Raw genomic sequence first — 25236 nt, 5'->3', positions numbered from 1 at the left:
TGGGGCTAACTTTCTTTGGTTTTATTTTTTTTCTTTCTATTTGTATTTTTTTTTTACTTTCTATTTTTTTTTACTTTCTATTTTGACTTTTCTTTTTTACTTTATTTATATTTTTTTGTTAAACTTTTTAATTTTTGTTTTTTCGTTATGCTTTCTATTTTTTCTTTTTTGCTTTCTATTTTTACTGTTTTTACTGCTATTTTTATTTGTTATTTTTACTTTCTGTTTTATTTTTACTTTTTTTTTACTTAATTTTCACTTTCTATTTTTTTTTTTTACTTTATTTTGATTTTTTCGCTTTACTTTCTATTTTGACCTTTCTTCTTTTTTACATCTATTACTTGTTTGATTTTCTTTTGTTTGATCTTATCTTTTTTATCTCTATTTTTACTTATTTATTCTCACTTTCTTCTAGTATTTGTTGTTTTCGTTTTGTTTGATTTTGTTTTATTTAATTCTCTTTTATTTTACTGTTCATTGATTTTTGCATTTTCCTAATTTATTAGATTTTCTATTTTGCTTAATATTTATTTTTTTTCCTTTAATTTCTCTTGCTTTATCTTTTATTTTGTTTTCCTTCATTGTACTTTCTATTTTACTTTCTATATTGTTTCGTTTAATATATTGTTTTACTCTATCTTGCTACTCTTGCTTTCTTTTGTACTTTCTATTTTGCTCTATCTTGCTTTCTATCTTACTTCTATCACTTTCTAATTTTCCTCGCGTTTTTTCTCCCCCTTTCTCTTACATTTTTCTATTTTTCCTTTAATATTCGGTCGCTTCTCTTACGTTTTACTTTCACTCTTTCTATTATCTTATCTCTCTCTCTCTCTCTCTCTCTCTCTCTCTCTCTCTCTCTCTCTCTCAACAACTTTCCTCAATTGGGTGACTAAATAAACTTTCACTGACATAACTTTCTTTTTTATGTTTTATGTTAATTTCTTTTTTTCTCTGGAGGGAGGGAGGGAGGGAGGAAGGAATAGGGGTTAAATGAAGAGGGAGATAGATAGGGAGAGGGATGAATGGAGTGGAAATGAAGGAAGAAAAAGGAGAGAAGAGGACAATAGGAAGGAGGAAGAAGAGGGAGGGACATAGAGAGATAAAAGGAAGGAGAAAGAAGAAAGGATAAACGGAGTAGAAGGGGAGAGAGAGAGAGAGGCGGAGGGAAGGTGTGAGGAAGTGAGGGAAGGATAAAAGAAAGGAGGAACAGTAGGGAGAGTGAAGGATAAAAAAGGGTGGAGGGAAGGAAAGATAAAGGGAAGGAGGAACAGTAGGGAGAGTGAAGGATAAAAAAGGGTGGAGGGAAGGAAAGATAAAGGGAAGGAGGAACAGTAGGGAGAGTGAAGGATAAAATAGGATGGAGGGAAGGAAAGATAAAGCGAAGGAGGAACAGTAGGGAGAGTGAAGGATAAAATAGGATGGAGGGAAGGAAAGATAAAGCGAAGGAGGAACAGTAGGGAGAGTGAAGGATAAAATAGGATGGAGGGAAGGAGGAACAGTAGGGAGAGTGAAGGATAAAAAAGGATGGAGGGAAGGATTCTACTAGACTCCCCCTGGAGGGCTACATTGCAGACTTAATCCTCGAGAAAGAAAAATATTACAGCCCACATCAAAAGACAGACTGTCTTTGAGGAGGAGGACACAGCGGCCCCATCCCTCGCTCCTTTAATCCGAGATCAAGTATCCTATAAGACCTGATAGTAGGAATTCGTATCCCATAGGATCTAACTATGGAGGTTTGGTATTCTTTAAAACCTACAAATGGAGTTCTGGTATCCTTTAGACACCCAAAAGGAGTTCTGATATCCTGTAGGACCTAAGGAGGTAGTTCTGGGATCCTATGGACCCTATAAATGATTTACGTGTGATAGCCTACAGAACCCAGTCGTACATCAGATATCCAACAGGTCCGATATCCTATAAGCTGGGACTCTCCCTCATAGTCGTAGTAAAAGAATCCTACAGGACCTCCTCAGGTAATCCTTTCCTTAGATAGAAAATTAATTGGATTTTTGGTCTATACGAAAATTAATGGAGTTCCTTCCTTGTGAGGGGGGAGGAAGAGGTTAGGGGAAGAAGAGGTGCCAGGGGAGAAGAGGGTTAGGGGGAGGAAGAGGTGCCAGGGGAGGAAGAGGAGGGGAGGAAGAGGTGTCAGGGAGGAAGGAGAGGGGAGGAAAGAGGTGCCAGGGGAGGAAGAGGTGCCAGGGAGGAAGAGGTGCCAGGGGAGAAAAGGTGCCTGGGAGGAGGAAGGTGCCAGGGAGGAGAAGGAGAGAGGAAGGAGTGTCAGGGGAGGAAGAAGGAGAGAGAGGGAGGAAGAGGTGCCAGAGGAGGAAGAGGTGCCAGGGAGGAAGAGGTGCCAGGAGAGTGCCAGGGAGAAGTGGTGCCAGGGGAGGAAGAGTGCCTGGGGAGGAAAAGGTGCCTGGGGAGGGAAAAGGTGCTAGGGAGGAAGTGGTGCCAGGGAGGAAAAAGGTGCCTGGGAAGGAAGAGGTGCCAGGGAGGAAGAGGAGAGAGGGGAGGAAAAAGGTGTCAGGGGAGGGAAAAGGTGTCAGGAGGAAAGAGGAGAGAGGAGGAAGAGGTGCCAGAGAGGAGGAAGAGTGCCAGGGAGGAAAGAGGTGCCTGGGGAGGAAAAAGGTGCCTGGGGAGGAAAAGGTGCTAGGGAAGATTGCCAGGGAGGAAAAAAAGTGCCTGGGGAGGAAGAGGTGCCAGGGGAGGAAGAGGTGGGGAAGGAAAAGGTGCTAGGAGGAAAAGGTGCAGGGAGGAAAAGGTGCCTGGGAGGAAAGAGTGCCAGGGGAGGAAAGGAGTGCCAGGAGAGGGAGAAAGAGGTGTCAGGGGAGGAAGAGGGAGAGGGGTGAAGAGGTGTCAGGGAGAGGAGAGGGGAGGAAAGAGGTGTCAGGGGAGGAAGAGGTGAGAGGGAGGAAAAGGTGCCAGGGGAGGAAGAGGTGCCAGGGAGGGAAGAGGTGTGGGAGAAAAGGTGCCTGGGGAGGAAGAAGGTGCCAGGGGAGGAAGTGGTGCCAGGGAGGAAAAAGGTGCCTGGGAGGAGAGAGGGAGAAAAGGGGCAGGAGGAAGAGGTGTGTGGGAGGAAGAGGTGCCTGTGGGAGGAAGAGGTGCCAGGGAGGAAAGAGGTGCCAGGCGAGGAAGAGGTGTCAGGGGAGGAAGAGGTGTCAGGGGAGGAAGAGGAGAGAGGGAGGAAGAGATGCCAGAGGAGGAGAGGAGAGGGAGGAAGAGATTGCCAGGAAGGAGAGGGGAGGAGGAGGTGTCAGGGAGGAAGAGGTGTCAGGGAGGAAGAGGGAGAGGGAGGAGAGAGGAGGTGTCAGGGGGAGAGGAGAAGAGGAGAGAGAGAGAGAGAGAGGAGAAGAAGTGCCAGGGAGGAAGAGGAGGGAGGAGAGGTGCTAGGGAGGAAGAGGAGGGAGGAAAGAGGAGAGGGAGGAAGAGGTGTCAGGGAGGAAGAGGTGTCAGAGGGGAGGAAGAGGAGAGGGAGAAGGTTAGAGGAGGAAGAGGTGCCAGGGAGGAAGAGGTGCCAGGGAGGAAAAAGGTGCCTAGGGAGGAAGAGGTGCCTGTGGGAGGAAGAGGTTACTAGGGGAGGAAGAGGTGCCAGGGAGGAGGGGAAAAGAGGTGTCAGGGAGGAAGAGGAGAGAGGGAGGAAGAGGTGCCAGAGGAGGAAGAGGTGCCAGGGGAGGAAGAGGAGGTGCTAGGGAGAGGAAAAGGTGCCTGGGGAGGAAGAGGTGCCAGGGGAGGAAGTGGTGCCAGGGAGGAAAAAGGTGCCTGGGGAGGAAAGAGGTACACAGGGAGGAAGAGGTGCTAGGGGAGGAAAAGGGGCCAGGGAGAAGGTGCCTGTGGGGAGGAAGAGGTCTAGGGGAGGGAGAAGAGTGCAGGGGAGGAGAAGAGGTGTCAGGGAGAAGAGGTGTCAGGGAGGAAGAGGAGAGGAAGAGGTGTCAGGGAGGAAAGAGGGAGAGGGAGGAAGAGAGTGCCAGGGGAGGAAGAGGAGAGGGAGGGAAGAGGTGTCAGGAGGAAGAGGTGTCAGGGGAGAAGAGGTGTCAGGGAGGAAGAGGAGAGAGGGGAGGAAGAGGTGTCAGGGAGGAAGAGGAGAGGGGAGGAGAAGAGGTGCCAGGGAGGAAGAAGAGGAGGAAGAGGGGAGGAAGAGGTGCCAGGGAGGAAGAGGAGAGGGAGGAAGAGGTGCTGAGGGAGGAGAGGAAAGAGGGAGAGAGGGAGGGAAGAGGTGTCAGGGGAGGAAGAGGTGTCAGGGGAGGAAGGAGGAGAGAGGGGAGGAAGAGGTGTCAGGGGAGAAGAGGAGAGGGAGGAGAAGAGGTGCCAGGGAGGAAGAGGTGAGGAGAGGAAGAGGTCAGGGAGGACGGGGAAAGAGGGGGAGGAAGAGGTGTAGGGGAGGAGGGGGTGGGGAGGAGAAGAAGAGGAGGAGGGGAGGAAGAGGTGCTAAGGGGAGGAAGAGGAGAGAGGGGAGGAAGAGGTAGTCGGGAGGAGGAGGGGTGGGAGAGAAGAAGAGCAGAGAGGGGAGGAAGAGGTGTCAGGGGAGGAAGAGGGAGAGAGGGGGAGGAAGAGGAGAGGAGGGGAGGAAGAGGTACGCGGGAGGAAGAGGAGAGAGGGGAGGAAGAGGGTGTTGGGGATGAAGAGGGTGAGGAGAGGAAGAGGAGAGGGGAGGAAGAGGAGAGAGAGGAGGAAGAGGTGTCGGGGAGGAAGAGAGAGGGGAGGAAGAGGTGCCTGGGATGAAGAGGTGGGGAGAGGAAGAGGAGAGGGGGGTAGGGAAGAGGAGAGAGGGGAGGAAGAGGTGTCTATGGGAGTAGGGGTGAGGGAGAAGAAGAGGGAGAGAGGGAGGAAGAGGTGTTGGGGAGGAAGAGGGAGAGAGGGGAGAAGAGGTGCCTGGGGATGAAGAGGTGAGGAGAGGAAGAGGAGAGGAGGAAGAGGTGCCTGGGATGAAGAGGAGAGAGGAAGAGGAGAGAGGGGGAGGAAGAGGTGTCAGGGGAGGAAGAGGAGAGAGGGGAGGAAGAGGTGCTTGGGGATGAAGATAAGGGGAGAGGAAGAGGAGAGGGGGGTGGGAAGAGGTGCTGGGGAAGAAGAGGTGAGGAGAGGGAAGAGGAGAGAGGGGGGGAGGAGGAAGCTGGGGGATGAAGAGGTGAGGAGAGGAAGAGGAGAGGGGAGGAAGGGGAGCTGGGGATGAAGAGGGAGAGAGGGGAGGAAGAGGTGTCAGGGGAGAAAGAGGAGAGAGGGGAGGAAGAGGTGTCAGGGGAGGAAGAGGAGAGGGAGGAAGAAGTGCCAGGGGATGAAGGTGGGAGGGAGAGAAGAGGAGAGGGGGAGGAAGAGGTGCCTGGGGATGAAGAGGGAGGAAGAGGTGTCAGGGGAGGAAGAGGAGAGAGGGGAGGAAGAGAGAGGGGAGGAAGAGGAGAGAGGAGGAAGAGGTGTCAGGGGAGGAAGAGGAGAGAGGGAGGAAGAGGTGCAGGGGATGAAGAGGTGAGGAGAGGAAGAGAGGGGAGAAGAGAGAGGGGAGGAAGTGGTGGCTGGGGATGAAGAGGTGAGGAGAGAAGAGGAGAGGGGGATGAAGAGGTGTCAGGGAGGGGAGGAGAGAAGAGGAGAGAGGGGAGAAGAGAGGGAGGAAGAGGTGCTAGGGGAGGAAGAGGAGAGAGGGAGGAAGAGGTGTCAGGGGAGGAAGAGGAGAGAGGGGAGGAAGAGGTGTCAGGGGAGGAGGGGTGAGGAGAAGAAGAGGAAAGAGGGAGGAAGAGGAGAGAGGGGAGGAAGAGGTGCCAGGGGAGGAAGAGGAGAGAGGGGAGGAAGAGGTGTTAGGGGAGGAAGCAGGGGAGGAAGAGGAGAGAGGGGAGGAAGAGGACAGGGGAGGAAGAGGCGAGAGGGGGAAGAGGTGTTAGGGGAAGAGGAGGTGAGTGAGGAGAGATGCAGAGGGGTGAGCAAGAGGGGGCGATGTGAAGAAGGGGGGGTGGAGGAGAGAAGGGGTGAGGGGGAGGAAGGGGAGGGAGGAAATAGGGTGAGGGAGGAAGGAGGAGGAAAGAGGGGTGAGGGGAAGGATTAGTGAATACACTTACTGAGAAAAATTTTAAACCCACTTATTTTTTTTCTTATGATATAAAATACGGAAAATTATTCATAGACAGACAGACAGACAGACAGACAGACTGATAGACAGACAGATAGACATAGATAGATAGATAGATAGATACATGATAGATACATAGATAGATAGATAGATAGATAGATAGACAGATAACCCTTATGCATAGTGGTAGAAGCTATTCCTGACGTCATCAAAGGAGAGGAGAAATTGTAGTCTAACAGAATGAGGTGGGGAGGGGAGGGGTGGAGGAGGGGGTGGTGGGGGAGGGGGGAGGAGAGGTGGGAGAGGGTGGGGGGAGAAGGTGGGGGAGGGTGGGAAGATGGGAGGGGAAGATGGGTGGGGAGAAAGAGGGGAGAAGGGTGGGGAGAAGGGTGGGGAGAGGTGGGTGAGGGTGGGGGGAGAGGGGTGGGGGAGGGGGAGAGGGGTGGGGGAGAAGGTGGGGGAGAGGGGTGGGGGAGGGGGGTGGGGGGAGAAGGGTGGGGAGAGGGGTGGGGAGAAGGGTGGGGGAGAAGGTGGAGGAGAGGGGTGGGGAGGGGTGGTGGAGAGGGGGGGGAGAGAGGGGAGGGAGAGGTGGAGGAAGGGGGGTGGAGAGGGGTTGGGGAGGGGTGGGGAGAGAGGGGGTGGGAGGAGAGGGATGGGGAGAGGGGTGGGGAGAGGGTGGGGGGAGAGAGGGTGGAGGAGGGGTAGAGAGGGTGGGGAGAGGGGGTGGGGGGAGAAGGGTGGGGGAGAGGGGTGGGAGAAGGGTGGGGGGAGGAAGGTGAGGAGAGGGGTGGAGGGGGAGGGGTGGGGGAGAGTGGGGGGGAGAGGTGGAGGGAGAGGGGTGGAGGAAGGGGGGGTGGGGAAGGGGGTGAGGGGTGGGGAGGAGGGAGAGAGGGGTGGAGGGAGGGATGGGGGAGAGGTGGGGAGAGGGGTGGGGAGAGAGGAGAGGGGTGGGGAGAAGGTGGGGGAGAAGGGTGGGGGAGAGGGGTGGGGAGAGGGTGGGGGAGAAGGGTGGGGAGAGGGGTGGGAGAGGGGGAGAAGGAGGAGAGGGTGGGAAGGGTGGGAAAGGGGAGAAGGGTGGGGGAGAGGGTGGGGAAATGGGTGGGGAGAAGGGTGGGGGGGAGAAGGGTGGGGAGAGGGTGGGGGGAGGGAGAGGGGTGGGGGAGGAGGGTGGGAGGGTGGGGGGAGAGGGTGGGGGGAGAAGGGTGGGGAGAAGGATGGGGAGAGGGGTGGGGAGAAGGGTAGAGAAGGTGGGTAGGGAGGGTGGGGGGAGGAGGGTGGGTGGAGAAGGGTGGGGAGAGGTGGGGAGAGAGGGTGAGGAGGGGTGGGGGGAGAAGGGTGGGGGAGAAGGGTGGGGAGAGGGGTGGGGAGAGGAGGGAGAGGGGTGGGGGAGAGGGTGGGGGAGAGAGAGGGGTGGAGAGAGAGGGGAGGAGAGGGTGGAGGGAAGGGGTGGGGAAAGGGGGTGGGGGGAGAGGTGGGTGGAGAGGGGTGGGGAGAGGGTGGGGGGAGAAGGGTGGGGGGAGAAGGGTGGGGAGAGGGTGGGGAGAGGAGTGGGGGAGAAGGGTGGGGGAGAAGGGTGGGGAGAAGGTGGGAGGGAGAGGGGGGAGAAGGGGGGGAGGGGTGGGGGAAGAAGGTGGGAGGGAGAGAGGTGGGGGAGAGGGGTGGGGGAGAGGGGGGAGGAGGGGTGAGGAGAGGGGTGGGGGAGAAGGGTGGGGAGAGGGGGGAAGAGGGGTGGGGGAGAAGGGGTAGGGAGAGGGGTAGGGGAGAGGGGTGGGGGAGAGGGTGGGGGGGAGAGGGTGGGGGGAGAAGTGGGAGGGGTGACGGGAGGGGTGGGAGAGGTGAGGGTCTCTCAAGGAAGGGGGAGGTGGAGGGTCCAAGGAGGGAGGATGGAGGATTCTCAAGGAGGGAGAGGAGGGCCCTGGGAGGGGGGAGGAGGCTCATGGGGAGGGAGGTGGAGGGTCCAAGGGGAGGGGAGGGGGGAGGGCCCTCGGTGGAGGGGAGGTGGGAGGGTCTCATGAGGGAGGGAGGTGGAGGGTCTCACGGGGGGAGGAGGGAGGGTCTCAAGGGAGGGAGAGGGAGGCTCAAGGGGAGGGAGGGAGTGGAGGGCCCCAAGGAGGAGAGGTGAGGTCTGGCGGAGGGAGGGAGTGTGGAGGGCCAAGGAAGGGGAGAGGTGGAGGGTCTCAAGGGAAGGGAGAGGTGAAGGGTCTCAAGGGAGGGAGAGGTGGAGGGTCTCAAGAAGGGAGAGGTGGAGGGTCTCAAGGAGGGGAGAGGTGGAGGGTCTCAAGGAAGGAGAGGTGGAGGGTCTCAAGGGAGGGGAGAGGTGGAGGGTCTCAAGGGAGGGAAGGTGGATGGTCTCAAGGGGAGGAGAAAGGTGGAGGGTCTCAAGGAGGGGGAGAGGTGGATGGTCCTGGGTGGAGGAGGTAGGCCCCAAGGGGGGGAGAGGTGGGAGGTCTCAAGGGAGGGCGAGAGGTGGAGGGTCTCAAGGGAGGGGAAGGGTGGATGGTCTCAAGGGAGGAGAAAGGGGTGGAGGGCTCTCAAGGAGGGAGAGGTGGATGGTCTCAAGGGTGGGAGGGAGGTGGAGGGTCTCAAGGGAGGGGAGAGGTGGAGAGTCCCAAGGGGAGGGCGAGAGGTGGAGGTCTCAAGGGAGGGGAAGGGATGGTCTCAAGGGTGGGAGGGGAGGGAGGGTCTCTCAAGGAGGGGGAGGTGGGAGAGTCTCAGGGAGGGGAAGGGATGTCTCAAGGGAGGGGAAGGTGGAGGGTCTAAGGGGAGGGGAGAGGTGGAGGGTCTCAAACGGGAGGGGGGAGGTGGAGGGTCTCAAGTGAGGGGGAGGAGAGTCTCAGAGGGGAGGTGGAGGTTCTCAAGGAGGGCGAGAGGGTGGAGGGTCTCTAAGGGAGGGGAGAGGTGGAGGTCTCAAGGGAGGGGGGAGGTGGGAGGGTCTCAAGGAGGGGAGAGGAGGTGGAGGGTCTCAAGGAGGGGGGAGGTGGATGGTCTCAAGGAGGTGGAGGCAAGGAGGGAGAGGTGGATGGTCTCAGGGAGGGGGGAGGTGGAGGGTCCCAAGGAGGGGGGGAGGTGGAGGGTCTTCAAGGAGGGGAGGTGGAGGTCTCAAGGAGGGGAGAGGTGGATGGTCTCAAGGGGAGGGGAGAGGTGGAGGTTCTCAGGAAGGCGAGAGGTGGAGGGTCTCAGGAGGGGAGAGGTGGAGGGTCTCAAGGGGAGGGGGAGGTGGAGGTCTCAAGGAGGGGGAGGTGGAGGGTCTCAAGGGAGGGGGAGGGAGGGTCCAAGGGGAGGGGAGGTGGAGGGTCTCAAGGGAGGGGGGAGGTGGAGGGTCTCAAGGGGAGGGCGAGGTGGAGGGTCTCAATGGAGGTGGTGGAAGGTTCAAGGGAGGGGACAGGTGATGGTTCAAGGAGGCGAGAGGGGGGACTCAAGGGAGGGGGGGGGAGGGTCTCAAGGGAGGGGAGAGGTGGAGGGTCCTCAAGGGAGGGGGATAGGTGGAGGGTCTCTCAAGGGAGGAGGGAGGTGAGGGTCTCGGTGAGGGGGAGTTGGAGGGTCTCAAGGGAGGGGGAGGTGGAGGGTCTGGGGAGGGGAGGGGAGGTGGAGGGTCTAAGGGAGGGAGGAGTTGGAGGGTCTCAAAGGAGGGGGTGGTGGAGGGTCTCAAGGGAGGGGGAGGTGGAGGGTCTCAGAGGGGGGGAGGTGGAGGGTCTCAGAGGGGGGGGGAGGTGAGGGCCTCAAGGAGGGAGGTGGGAGGTGTCTCAAGGAGGGGGAAGGTGGAGGGTCTCAAGGGAGGGGGGAGGTGGAGGTCTCAATGGAGGGGGAGCTGGAAGGGGAATGGGTGTGGGTGTAATCTGCTTAGTTTGAAATAGGAAATAGAGTCAGGAAATATGTCCGAGGCGGAAGTTGACTCGTCCGTCCTGGGAGAAACAGATTTAATTGGCTATTCACTTGGGAAGCTTCCGTTCTTACGTCCGTTTGTTCCTTTGTTTCGTACGTTCATCAGTTCATTCATTTATTGTTTCTTTTATTTTATCTATACTTATTGTATTTATTGACCTTTTATGCCTTGACTATTCTATTTTTTTTATCATTCAGTCACATATCATTGTACAATACGCATCAGTACTTCGATTTAATTACTGATTATTCTTCATTTGTTTTTGACGTGCATCAATTTCATCACTTTTTTTCACTTTTTCTCAATACATCACAAAGTGTGTTGAAGTGTTAGTAATATGGCGGCCAACACTAACGAGAAAGAGTGTGTGTATTTTTGTCTGGGCGTCTCTTACTGATTGACAAAGGGGGAACCTCTCACCCCACTCCTACTAATTTGGGTTCATTTTCTTTTATTCTTTCACTTGTATATAAAAACAACACCTGGCAACACCTGTGATGAATGTTAACTTTTGTTCCTGTTTTTATTGCCTATGTTTATTTCTTGTTAAATTTAAGGAGTTTTTCTGTTGTGTTTTAAGCTAGTTATAATATAAACACTTAGAGATATTGATAAATTAGATGACACATGAGTATAGGAACACACACAGAGACAGACAGACACAGACAGACAGACAGACAGATAGACAGATAAATACGTAAATTATAAAACCTGTATGTAGAGGAACAGACAGATTTTTTTATTTTTTTATTTATTTATTGGGCACCCCCCTACATCCTTGTGTAAGGTGAAGCGCAGAAGCGTTTACAGCGCCCATCAGGGAAGCATGCTAAGTCTAGCTTTGCCTTTATGTCTCATGAGTCAAGGGCGTAGAAGCCCGAAGAGTCAGTGGTTTATGCCATCAAGTTATTGGAAGCCCATCAACTTTCCCTGAATACGAATTCGCAACTCGACTTACAACAGGTACCTACTTTACTGCTAGGTGAACAGGGACTAATGGGGGCTAGGAAGTAAGTCCAAACAACTTCCACCGGCCCGGGAATCGAACCCGTGACATCTCGCTTGCGAGGCAAGAACGGTACCGCTTCTATCACCGATCCCCGAACAGACAGATAGGCCGGGCATCAGGGGGCAGAGGTGAAAGGTCGCTCGGTATAATGTTACAAGGGAAACATGCCACGCTGAAATTGGCTGACGGGGATTTAACCTGTAGTACATGATCCGGCCTGGACCTGTCACGCAAAACACACAAAAGAGAAACCACAATTTATTTCCTAACAACACGATCTCTACCAAACTATGCACCAAAATATAAAACTGTGACAAAACTGTACCATTTATCATCCACTGACAACCACTCAATACGATTACCTGAGAAGTGCCTCACGTCAAGAGGAATTTAGAGGATTTAATAAAGTAAGCTATTGAAAATGTGGATACGAAACTGAATCCGATTAATTATGTATTGACAACTATCTGTTTGAGTTAGGTAAAGTTAAGTTAGTTTATGATAGGGTTAGGTTACGTTACGTTACGTTACGTTACGTTGGTGTTACGCTACGTTGGGTTAGAACGAAAGGGAAGTTAAAAAGAGACAGTGAAAAAAATAACTGAAGAGAAGAAACGACAGACAGACAGACAGACAGACAGACAGACAGGAGACAGACAGACAGACAGACAGACATCCTAGTTTTATCTGTCTTGGGACTTAGTTTCAATACACAGTAAATGCACCATATAGCTCTTAAGATACACACTAAGGTTTATAATTACCTCAATAACACAACAACTTATTTAATATTTCTCCTTCGTTCTCATTTTAAACTGAGAATCTTTAAGCTGTTAGTTTACATGTTTATCATTCGTCTTTTTTTCAATATGAAGTTAATAATATAACTCTTCCTGATCAATTTAATTTACGATTATCTTACGATGGACAGTGTCAGATCTCAGTGATAGTTCATGTCTTAATTCCTTTAGTGATTAATGTAAATATTTATCTATATTATGGATTAAAAGCTCGTGTATTGGAAAAAGGTAGTTTGTTTTAACTGTAGGGGAGGGAGAGGGTGTGACCAGGCCGAGTGAGTGTGTGGTAGATGATGGCCGGCAACTCATAAGTGAGGAAGCTGTGGTCACCATCCTCCCACACCATACGTGACAGACACACACACACACACACACACACACACCGCCAAGATATCTCTGATAGATCGAGATAATGTAATATTTCTATAGCCATGTCCATCGAGAGAAGAAATGTCATATACAATACATGTCCTAATACCCCCGTGTGTTCTCTTGTGCTCAGGACATTCCCAGCATCGGTGTGGACAAGTGGTATCCGCTGGAGGGTCGTTCACACCGCTCCAACATACAAGGTCAAATAAACCTGAAGATGTGGCTCTCTACCCGCGAGGACAGGTTAGTTATACTCACGAGGAAAGGTTAGTTATGCCCACTAGGACAGGTTAGTTATACCCACGATGACAAGTTAGTTATACCCACGAGGACAGGTTAGTTATACCTACGAGGACAGATTAGTTATGCCCACGATGACAGGTTAGTTATACCCACGAGGACAGGTTAATTATGTCCAAGGAGACAGTAAGTTATACCACGATGACAAGGTTATACCTACGAGGACAGGTTGGTTATACCCATGAGGACAGATAAGTTGTACCCACGAGGATAAGTTAGTTATACCCACGAGGACAGGTTAGTTATGCCCACTAGGACAGGTTAGTTATACCCACGGGACAAGTTAGTTATACCCACGAGACAGGTTAGTTATACCATGGACGTTAGTTATACCCACGAGGACAGGTTAGTTATACCTACGAGGACAGGTTAGTTATGCCCACGAGGACAGGTTAGTTATACCTACGAGGACAGGTGTTATACCCACGAGGACAGGTTAGTTATCGCCCACGAGACAGGTTAGTTATACCCACGGGGACAAGTTAGTTATACCCACGAGGACAGGTTAGTTATACCTACGAGGACAGGTTAGTTATGCACGAGGACAGGTTAGTTATACCCACGAGACAGGTTAATTATGTCTGCGAGGACAGGTAAGTTATACCCACGATGACAAGTTATATACACACGAGACAGGTAAGTTATACCTACGAGGACAGGTAAGTTATACCCACGAGGATAGGTTAGTTATAGTCACGAGGACATGTTAGTTATGCCCACGAGGACAGGTTAGTTATACTAACGAGGAAAGGTTAGTTATACTCGCGAGGACAGGTTAGTTATACCTACGAGGACAGGTAAGTTATACCCACGAGGATAGGTTAGTTATACCCAGAAGGACAGGTTAGTTATACCCATGAGGACAGATAAGTTCTACCCACGAGGATAGGTTAGTATACCTACGAGACAGGTTAGTTATACCCACGAGGACAGGTAAGTTATACCCTCTCTCACCCCTCACCTCCCATTCTCCCTGACCACCACCTCTCTCCCACCCCTGCCCCATTTTCTCCTCACCACTCTCCTCACCTCCCTCACCCTCCCATACCCCCTCATTATCCCTCCTCCTCCTCCTCCCTTCCCCACACCTCCTCCCACTCCTCCCACCCCTGTCACCCCACACCTCACTCTCACCTCACCTCCCTATTCTCTCATTCTCCCCTTCCCCCACTCTCCCTCGCTCCTACTCTCCCACCCTGTCACTCCCCCACACTCTCCCTCACTCTCCCTCCTTCTCCCCCACAGAGGCACGTCGGAGGATGAGGTGTGGGCGGAAGCTCGACAGCATGACCAAATTATCACCATATTTCTTCGACACGAGCTGACCAAGTTCAAGGTAGGTCACTGTACCTGTATCTCTACTTGTAACTGTAATTTACCTGTACTTGTACTGTATTTCTACCTGTAACTGAACCTGTCTGTAACTGTACTTTTGTCTGTATGTGTTTGTTGCTCTACCTGTATATCTAAATGGAACTGTAATTTACCTGTACCTGCATCTCTACCTGTAACTGCAAATGTACACCTTTACCTGTAATTATAGTTGAAACTGTAACTGTACCTTTGATTATACCTGTAAATGTACCTGTAACTCTAATTGCAACTAACTGTACCTCTTAACTGTACCTGTAAGTATATCTGTAGCACCATTTAAATCTTATAGTAATCTACCTGGTGCACCATTAAAGAAGATTCACCATCCTATCTACCTGCTTCACCATTAAGTCCCTCTTCCCCTCCCCTACCTTGTGCACCATTAACAAGCCATTACCATTCTGCTTACCTGATGCACTTTCACTTCCCTTCACCTCTCTACCTGAGCCGCCATTAACCTCCATCCATCCCTTCGCTGTTTGGGGCTCCATTAAGTCCCTCCTCCTCTTCAGGGTTGGAGTAATAAGATGAATTTAATTGAAATGTAATTAATTACAAAAAATAGGAATTGTAATTGTAATTGTAATTTAGAAAGTTATCAGTTAATTGTAATTATAATTGTAATTGAAATGATAATCATGTAATTGTAATTTAATTGTAATTGTGAACTCAGTCCCCCGAGCATTCAAGGAAAAGTCAAGAAAGTGGTTGCAGATAATTATCTGCATTATAATGCATCTTCCATAGTGAAAGCTTTTGACCTGTCCCTGCCAAGTTTCTACACGGATCAGGAACAAACAGAGGATGAAGATTCAGGAGGTGACCCCAACATCCTTCAAGAAGATATTAGCTGAGAAGATGTTCTGTCATTCCTCCCTCAAAGAATGGGTTGCTTTGCACACTTCAGCAACTGTGTGTGAAGGATGGGTTTACTCACCCAGATGTTAAAACTTCACTTCTTTCATCAACACTTCAGAAAGTTGCATCATTGGTCAACTCAATTCGAAAGTCAACAGTAGCTGCTTCATACCTTCGATCTAAAGGGATTGTTCTCCAGACAGAAAATGCGACGCGATAGAATTCACAATTGAAAATGGTGAAATCTTTACTCAAGAATCCTGTAGAGGTAAATACTGCAGCTGATCTTCTGTCCCAGAGAGAGAAAAAGGAAAATAATTTATACCAATGGAGATTCTGCCTTGAAGGAGCTTGTCAGTGTCCTTGAACCTTTTCAAGAGGCCATGGAAGTTGTGGAGGGGCAGAAGAAGGTAATTATATCTGCCACTGGACCAGTGATTCTGGGACTTAAACATTCACTGGAGCATCTACTTAGATCTGGGTCTTTGAGCAACAGCCAATTGCAGTTCTGTGTACCTTCGGCTAGAGTCCTGCTTGACTCTGTGAAAAAATGTTGGACCCATACATAGAAATGAGGGCATGTTCGAGTAGCGGTTTTTCTTAATCCTAGGTTCAAACTGGACTAGCTGTCGGCACAGGAGCAGAAGGACCAGGTACTGATTAATATCAAGGAAATGGAAGAATCGGGGACAGTTCAGGAGGGGTCAACAGAGGAAGAACATGACAAAGATGATCTAGCAGAAGGATTATCTTATCAAAAGACCCAGAATTTTCTCCTCCATACCACCATCTTTAACTAGGCCACAAAATCATCGAACATCAGGAGGAAGTTCAGTGAGTCTGTTGTTGAGACAATATGTGGAAGAAGGAACTATCCCATTTTCAAGTAATCCAATGCTCGACTGGAAAGAAGTGACCCCAGCTTTGCACCCACTGAAGAACCTGGCAAGGGAGCTGATGGGGTGTACTGCAACATCTGCTCCATCCTAGCGAGTTTTCAGCATTGCTGGAAATTATTTCACAGCCAACAGGCCCAACTTGGTATCGCTTCTCTCCGATCATTGTTAATAGTAATGTGCAATGGTGAATTATTTGAAAACTCCCGCTTGTAAATATTATGTGTAACTTTCAGTATACATGGACTGCACTGGAATCTTGATAGCCTATGTCTGCTTTTTTCACAATAGTTTTAAGTGAAACATTCATCATCTCACCCTTATAACTAGACAGCATGGCGGTTTTCTTTTCAAAGGGTGAGCTAGCATGTAGAATCTTGTATTGTAATTGAACTTTTGATTTTCAAGTTGTAATTGAAATGCAATTGAACATTTGAAATGTTATTGTAATTGTAATTAAAAATTCAGGTGCGTTATTTGTATATGTACTGTAACTGTAATTGATTTAAAAAGGTGTGATTGTTCCAACTCTGCTCCTCTTGCCTGGTGCACCCTTATAGAGGCGCCTCGGAGCACCAATTAAGTCGGTAATTCATCAGGAACTAGACAACCGGGAAGGAAATTGCAAATGAGTTCTGCCACCATTGACGATCTGAGGCACTAACCACTTATACTGTCCCCTAGTACCCCCACCTGTATTCTTACCTGTATAACTGTATATGTACCTGTACCTGTATATGTAGTTCTACCTGTACCCCTACCTGTATATGTACCTGTACCTGTATATGTAGTTTTACCTGTAACTCTACCTGTATATTTACCTGTACCTGTATATATACCTGTACCTGTATATGTAGTGCTACCTGTACCCCTACCTGTATATATACCTGTTCCTGTAAATGTAGTTTTACCTGTAACCTTACCTGTATATTTACCTGTACCTGTATATATACCTGTACCTGTATGTGTAGTTCTACCTGTAACTCTACCTGTATATAATTCTGTACATATACTCTGTACCTGTATATGTAGTTTTACCTGTATCTCTACCTATATATGCCTGCACCTGTATATGTAGTTTTACTCCATATATATATAATCCTTACCTGTATATATATATATATATATATATATATATATATATATATATATATATATATATATATATATATATATATATATATACACACACACACACACCCTGTAGTTTTCTCTCTCATTAAAACTTCTATAGTCGTACATATTAATTCCTTGGTATTGGACCCGACCTGAGGGGTGATGGATGTGGAGGAGGAAAGTTAGAGAACATTCATTAAGGAGAGAGAGAGAGGGGGGAGGAAAGAGATAGGAGAGAAAGAGAGAAATTGGACGGATGATGATGATTGATCTGGAAATAATGACGAAGGAAAATGGAAGAGATAGATAGATAGATAGGTAGGTAGATGGAGGGATATAGATAGATAGATAGATAGATAGATAGATAGATAGATAGATGAATGTATCTGTAGATGAAGAAAACTCGGGGGAATAAAGTATAAAAATATAAGTAAACAAGAACGAGATGGGTGGGTAGGTAAGGAAGGATAGAGAGAGAAAGAGAGCGAAAGAGAAAGAGAGAGAGAGAGAAAGGGGGAGAGAGGGAGGAGGGAAGAACTAAAGGAACACCGTAAACCTCCGCATTTCTGTCAATACAAAAGCCATAAACTTATTCCTCAGGACCAAGAGGATATTACCTGGTGTAAACAAAAGGATACTAACAACTTCACTACCGTATTTTAAACCTTTCAGTGTGTGTTAAACCTTTCAGTGTGTGTTAAACCTTTCAGTGTGTGTTAAACCTTTCTATGTGTGTTAAACCTTTCAGTGTGTGTTAAACCTTCAGTGTGTGTTAAACCTTTCAGTGTGTAGTAACCCTTTCAGTGTGTGTTAAACCTTTCAGTGTGTGTTAAACCTTTCAGTGTGTGTTAAACCTTTCAGTGTGTGTTAACCCTTTCAGTGTGTGTTAACCCTTTCAGTGTGTGTTAACCCTTTCAGTGTGTGTTAACCCTTTCAGTGTGTGTTAAACCTTTCAGTGTGTGTTAAACCTTTCAGTGTGTGTTAAACCTTTCAGTGTGTGTTAAACCTTTCAGTGTGTGTTAAACCTTTCAGTGTGTGTTAAACCTTTCAGTATGTGTTAAACCTTTCAGTGTGTGTTAACCCTTTCAGTGTGTGTTAAACCTTTCAGTGTGTGTTAAACCTTTCAGTGTGTGTTAAACCTTTCAGTGTGTGTTAAACCTTTCAGTGTGTGTTAAACCTTTCAGTGTGTGTTAAACCTTTCAGTGTGTGTTAAACCTTTCAGTGTGTGTTAAACCTTTCAGTGTGTGTTAACCCTTTCAGTGTGTGTTAAACCTTTCAGTGTGTGTTAAACCTTTCAGTGTGGTAGTGTTAAACCTTTCAGTGTGTGTTAAACCTTTCAGTGTGTGTTAAACCTTTCAGTGTGTGTTAAACCTTTCAGAATGTGTTAACTTTTTCAGTGTGTGTTAACCCTTTCAGTATGTGTTAAACCTTTCAGAATGTGTTAACTTTTTCAGTGTGTGTTAACCCTTTCAGTATGTGTTAAACCTTTCAGTGTGTGTTAAACCTTTCAGTGTGTGTTAAACCTTTCAGTGTGTGTTAAACCTTTCAGTGTGTGTTAAACCTTTCAGTGTGTGTTAAACCTTTCAGAATGTGTTAACTTTTTCAGTGTGTGTTAACCCTTTCAGTATGTGTTAAACCTTTCAGAATGTGTTAACTTTTTCAGTGTGTGTTAACCCTTTCAGTATGTGTTAAACCTTTCAGTGTGTGTTAAACCTTTCAGTGTGTGTTAAACCTTTCAGTGTGTGTTAAACCTTTCAGTGTGTGTTAAACCTTTCAGTGTGTGTTAAACCTTTCAGAATGTGTTAACTTTTTCAGTGTGTGTTAACCCTTTCAGTGTGTGTTAAACCTTTCAGTGTGTGTTAAACCTTTCAGTGTGTGTTAACCCTTTCAGTGTGTGTTAAACCTTTCAGTGTGTGTTAAACCTTTCAGTGTGTGTTAAACCTTTCAGTGTGTGTTAACCCTTTCAGTGTGTGTTAAACCTTTCAGTGTGTGTTAAACCTTTCAGTGTGTGTTAAACCTTTCAGAATGTGTTAACTTTTTCAGTGTGTGTTAACCCTTTCAGTATGTGTTAAACCTTTCAGTATGTATTAACCTTTCAGTGTGTGTTAAACCTTTCAGTGTGTGTTAAACCTTTCAGTATGTCTTAAACCTTTCAGTGTGTGTTAAACCTTTCAGTGTGTGTTAAACCTTTCAGTGTGTATTAAACCTTTCAGTGTGTGTTAAACCTTTCAGTGTGTGTTAAACCTTTCAGAATGTGTTAACTTTTTCAGTATGTGTTAACCCTTTCAGTATGTGTTAACCCTTTCAGTATGTGTTAACCCTTTCAGTATGTGTTAACCCTTTCAGTATGTGTTAAACCTTTCAGTATGTATTAACCCTTTCAGTATGTGTTAAACCTTTCAGTATGTGTTAAACCTTTCAATGTGTCAATACCTTTCAATATGTGTTAATACCCTTCAGTATGTGTTAAACCTTTCAGTATGTGTTAACCCTTTCAGTGTGTGTTAAACCTTTCAGTGTGTGTTAAACCTTTCAGTGTGTGTTAAACCTTTCAGTGTGTGTTAAACCTTTCAGTGTGTGTTAAACCTTTCAGTATGTATTAACCCTTTCAGAATGTGTTAACTTTTTCAGTATGTGTTAAACCTTTCAGTATGTGTTAACCCTTTCAGTATGTGTTAACCCTTTTAGTGTGTGTTAACCCTTTCAGAATGTGTTAACTTTTTCAGTATGTGTTAAACCTTTCAGTATGTGTTAACCCTTTCTGTATGTGTTAATACCTTTCAGTATGTGTTAACCCTTTCAGTATGTGTTAAACCTTTCAGTATGTGTTAATACCTTTCAGTATGTGTTAACCCTTTCAATATGTGTTAATACCTTTCAATATGTGTTAATACCTTTCAGTATGTGTTAATACCTTTCAGTATGTGTTAACCCTTTCAGTATGTGTTAACCTTTCAGTATGTGTTAAACCTTTCAATATGTGTTAAACCTTTCAATATGTGTTAAACCTTTCAGTATGTGTTAAACCTTTCAATATGTGTTAATACCTTTCAGTATGTGTTAAACCTTTCAGTGTGTGTTAACCCTTTCAGTATGTGTTAACCCTTTCAGTATTTGTTAACCCTTTCAGTATGTGTTAAACCTTTCAGTATGTGTTAATACCTTTCAGTATGTGTTAAACCTTTCAGTATGTGTTAACCCTTTCAGTATGTGTTAACCCTTTCAATATGTGTTAACCCTTTCAGTATGTGTTAACCCTTTCAGTATGTGTTAACCCTTTCAGTATGTGTTAAACCTTTCAATATGTGTTAATACCTTTCAGTATGTGTTAACTTTTTCAGTATGTGTTAACTTTTTCAGTATGTGTTAACCCTTTCAGTATGTGTTAAACCTTTCAATATGTGTTAATACCTTTCAGTATGTGTTAACTTTTTCAGTATGTGTTAACTTTTTCAGTATGATGTCTTAACCCTGTCATTATCTCTTAACCATATCAGAAATATTCTAGTCTATTAACCCTTTAGTTTGATGACTTCGCCCCTTTAGTTTAATGACTTCGCCCCTTTAGTTTGATAACTTGGCCCCTTGAGTTTGATAACTTGGCCCCTTGAGTTTGATAACTTCGCCCTTTGAGTTTGATAACTTATCCCCTTGAGTGTGATGACGTTCCTCTTGAGTACAACGAGTTACCCCTTTGAAATCGACGAATTGGTCTTTTGAGTACAAGGCCATTATACTCAGGGAATGAAATTTTCGTACTGAAGAAAATAAGAATATTCGACTCTGAGCTGACCTCCTCTCCTTTTACGTAAACAACGTCAATAACAACAACTGGCAACTCTACACGATGGCCAAATTTCCAGGACATCAAGTTCCCTCAGAAGGTGAATTTTCCAGGGTACCGAGCTCCCTCTGATGACGTACTTCTCCTAAAAATATTCAGCAGAACTCGGCTCCCACCGGAAGTTCTCGAGAGACCTCTGTCTTAGCGCTCTCCTCTTCCTCTACATGTTTAATAGCAGCGAAAGTAAGAGAGGGAGGGAAGAAACTGAAGGAGAGACAGAGTTGGGGTGTCAGTGAAGAGTTTGAGAGAGAGAGAGAGAGAGAGAGAGAGTGTGTGGTTCATGTACGTAATATATTATCGCTAGGTCTGATTGAAACTCTCTCTCTCTCTCTCTAAACATGTACAAAATAGGTGAAAAGATAAAGGAGGTAGCCGAAGTTCACGGAAAATTTAACAGGATAGTTACGTAATGACAGGGAACTCAGTGCCCTGGAGAGGTCACCGTCTGAGGGACCCGGTGCCTTCAAATATTTACCAACTCCTAGTGTTGCCAGTTGTTGTTTCCGTCGTTACTTATGTAAAGGGGGATGCGAGAGGCTCAGGGGGGCGGGGTGATTGCTGAGTAGTTAGGGTTATGAGAGAGTGTGTGTGTGTGTGTGTGTGTGTGTGTGTGTCTCACCACATACATCAATTCACGCACAGCCATCATCCAGCTCATCATACTTCTCATCATCATCAAAAGCCCTAAACCCCAAAAGTCCTATGGCGACGGGGACAGGCAGAGATGACTACCGGGAGTCTCTAGTCACAACTCTACACATGGGCGGCACAGATAAGATGGTCGTTTATGCACTGGGATTTAGGCAGCAGTGCAATCCGATCCTGTCTGTGCGACCGAGCAGCCCTTTCGAGGAGCCACTCTGTTCACCCCACATAGGGAGGGGGCTAGAAAAGGTGCCGTAAACATAGCCTGCCTAAAGAACCAACCTGACTGGGCAACTGCAACCAGTAAGGTCATCAATATGCGGTCGAAAACATAATCATGATCACAGCTGAATACTGGCACAAATGAGTGTCCTGAAAGAAGAACCGCCCATGTGGCGAAAGAGCTGGCTAGGTATAACATCGACATAGGTGCCATTGGCGAGTCCCAGCTAGGAGACGAGGGTCGACTCACAGAAACGGGGTCTGGCTATACCTTCTTCTGGAAGGGTAAGCCTGCTGCGGAGAGAAACCGCATTTAAGGGGTTGGCTTTGCCATCCGCCAATGCACCCTACATCGGCTAACTGAAATGGCTGTTAGGATCAAAGAGCGCGTCATGACGCTCTGAGTCCCACTGAACCACTCGCGCTAGGTCTTGATCAGTGCATACGCCCCAACACTGGATACAGGGGATGACATCAAGGAAGCTTTTTACGCCGACCTTGAAAAGAGAGCTAATCTCTGTCTCCAGAGAAGATAAGGACGTGCTCCTACGTGATTTCAATGCCAGAGCTGGCAGAGATATTGACATATGGCAGGGAGTTATAGGGAGAAATGGACTAGGCAAGCATAATCTCAACAGGCTACTCCTCCTCAGCAAGTGTGCGACACACAACCTCACTATCACCAATACCTTGTTTAGGCAGGCCGACAAGTTCAAGGGTTCGTGGCAACACCCACGATCCATACATTGGCATCTCATTGACTACATTATTGTCAGAGAAAGAGGTCACCAATATGTCCTCATCACCCGTGCCACGCGTGGCTGAGACCAGTGTGACACTGATCATCGACTCGTCAGAGCCAAACTTTCACTTCACGTCGCCCCAAAACGGCGAAGGCAGCAAGCCTCCAGAAGAGGTTTAACATAAAGCGTCTGGAGGACCCAGTGGTCGCACATGCTTTCAGAGAGCAGTTCGAACATTTCCTGATAAACAACCCGACAACAAACAGCCCAAATCCCTGTGCCGAATGGGGTATTTTCGACACTACCATGACAAAAACCTGCAGAGAGACCCTCGGACAGATCGAAAGATTACACCCGGACTGTTTTGGTGAAAATGACTCGGCAATCTATGTACTCGTCGATAATAAACGTGCTGCTTTAACTGACTGGCGAACATCGCTATCTAAAGAACGGATGGTTGAGAAATAAATCATATGAAACACAAAAACTTGCAGATCAATAAAAGGTGCGCAATTTTTTTTAATTCCATTAAACATTGTATGGGCCAATCACCCATCCTTTACCGCTAGAAAGAGCACTACCATTCGCTACTCAACCGAAACACCGATGTGTATGTCTTAACTGCACAGCAGGTCTATCAGTATCCAGATCTGACCCACCTCAGCTATCCTCCATCCCTGGATGAAGTAGCTACTACCACCAAACAGATGAAAAATAACAAAGCCTCAGGGCCTGATGGAATCTCAGCCGAGGTGTATAAAGCAGGAGGACCTCTGCTTACCAGCCGTCTCCACTCTCTCCTGGAGAATATATGGGAAAGGGAGGATATCCCCCAAGCTCTTAAAGACGCCTCCATCGTCATTATTTATAATAACAGGGAGACCGGTCAGACTGTAGCAACTACCGTGGGATCTCGCTGCTGTCCGTCGTTGGCAAGATTATCGCCCAAGTCCTCCTAAACAGACTTCTTCCTGAGGCGGAAAAATTCCTCCCAGAATCTCAATCTGGCTTTAGACCATCACGTGGCACCACTGACATGATCTTTGCTGCCCTCCAGATACAGGAAAGGTGCAGAGAACAGCGTCGTGACCTGTACGTGGCCTTCATCGACCTAACCAAGGCCTTCGACTCAGTCAATAGGGAAGCCCTCTGGCGGACCCTCAGCCGTTTTGGCTGCCCACCAAAAGTCATCGCTATTGTGAGGAAACTCCACGCTGGCATGGACGGCAGTGTCCTGTATAATGACATCCAGTCTGAGTTTTTACCCATCCAAACGGGGATAAAACAAGCGTGTGTCACTGGCACCAACTCTCTTTTCCATTTTCTTGGCTGCCTTCCTTACTCGTGCCAGTGCCAATTTAACCGGCGGGGTGAACATCCAATACCGGATGAAAGGTTTTTTCAACACAAGACTACTCCAGGCAGGAACAAAGGTGTCGGCAGCTTCCATTACTGAACTTCAGTATACAGGCGCCTCACCCTTGTCGCTCACACTGAACGCGACCTACAGGAGATCCTGAACACCTACGCAGATGCTTATGCACACCTAGGCCTTGTGGTGAATGTACAATACATAAGACTCAGATTCTCTTTCACCCTGCCCCTGGTTCAGCCACACCTTCACAATCCATCCAGCTTAACGGTATTACCCTCTCTAATGTTGCCCACTTTCAGTATTTCGGCTCCCACCTGTCCACTACTGCGGACATCAAGAAGAGATTCAACATCGGTTCAGATGTACATCTCAAGCCTTTGGCAGACTCCTTACCCGTATCATAAGCTGTAGGGGGCTGAAATTATTTACAAAGTTGCACAGTGCAGTGGTCCTCCCCTCCCTGCTATATGGCAGTGAGACATTGATCACATACAGGAGGCACCTCAAGGCACTTGAAAACTTTCACCAACGTAGTCTACGTTCCATCCTCCGAGTTCTCTGGGAAGACAAGAGAACAAATGCCAGTATTCTCACTGACACAAACTGTAGGAGCATCAAGGCTACCATTATCCATGAACAACTATGCAGGACTGACCATGTTACCCGCATGGACGACAGTAGACAGCCGAAGCATCAGCTACTTTCCAGTCACCTAACGAACAGTAAACGTAACGCTGGCGGGCAACTGAAAAGGTATAAGGATAGTCTTAAGACAAACCTGAAAAAGTGCCAAATCGATCCCCTCACCTGGGAGACGATTACTCCACTCCGTAACACTTGGAGGAGCACCACACGAGAAGGTGTAAATACTCTCGAGTTAGCCAGACTGCATACTGAGGCACTCAAGCGCCAACGCCGGAAAGGCGCTGAAGCCGCCCCTCCCGCACTAGATGTAGCCCCCATCATGTACAACATCTGTGATCGACCTTGCCGGTCCCGAATCGGTCTCTTTCGTCACCTCAGAACTCACATCCATAGACAACAAACTAAATTGGAAACCACACGTCAGTGAAGTTGTCAAATCCTCTAGTTTCCGTCTCCACCTCCGCCGACTCAAGTCCCTCGGAGTTTCTGCACCCGAGCTCCTCAGTGTTTACACAACATTCATACTTCCCAAGCTCACCTATGCCTCCCCTACCTGGTCTTCCTCCCTAAATGCCACACAACGTAAACACCTAGAAAAAGTGCAAAAGAGGTGCATGCAAGATTATTCTCTCCCCTTCCTACTCCACATATCAAGAAGCGCTTAACACACTGACCCTTTCGACTCTCACTGACCATCACCACGACCTCATCAGCAAATTTGGTAAGAAGCTTCTACACCATCCTCGACACCGGCTCCTACTACCACCTGAGATCCCTAGCCCGAGAATTGCTGTTCGACACCACAACCGCATCCAGTCCATACGTGCAAGAACTGATCGCTATAAGAACAGCCCAGTCCCAACCATTGTAAAAATTATCTATAACTTGTAATAAACCAGTGTATTCACTCCCAGTAAACACTACTCCTTGCACTGTCACTATGTTGAAATTCCCTGTAGTTTGAGCTTTTCCCCATCTAGTTATTATATATCTTATTTGTATCACTTATGTTACTTGTATATTATTTGTAATTCGTAACCCATTCCCCAAATATGTAACTGTATATTTTCAGCCTTCTGGCTGCCAAGCTCTTTCAATA

General features: G+C 47.8%; 1 protein-coding gene across 1 annotated transcript in view; it reads left to right on the top strand.

The window, feature by feature from the left end:
* LOC121866175 (BAI1-associated protein 3-like) overlaps positions 1-25236 on the top strand; it is a 276581-nt gene that overhangs the window by 186956 nt on the left and 64389 nt on the right. The window contains 2 exon segments of the mRNA XM_042365779.1: positions 12250-12362; positions 13665-13755. Of these exon segments, the coding sequence (XP_042221713.1) occupies positions 12250-12362; positions 13665-13755 (204 nt within the window).

The sequence above is a fragment of the Homarus americanus genome, unplaced genomic scaffold (assembly GCF_018991925.1).
Source record: "Homarus americanus isolate GMGI-L3 unplaced genomic scaffold, GMGI_Hamer_2.0 scaffold41267, whole genome shotgun sequence".
Classification (NCBI taxonomy): domain Eukaryota; kingdom Metazoa; phylum Arthropoda; class Malacostraca; order Decapoda; family Nephropidae; genus Homarus; species Homarus americanus.
This window is presented reverse-complemented; position numbering and strand designations above follow the sequence as displayed.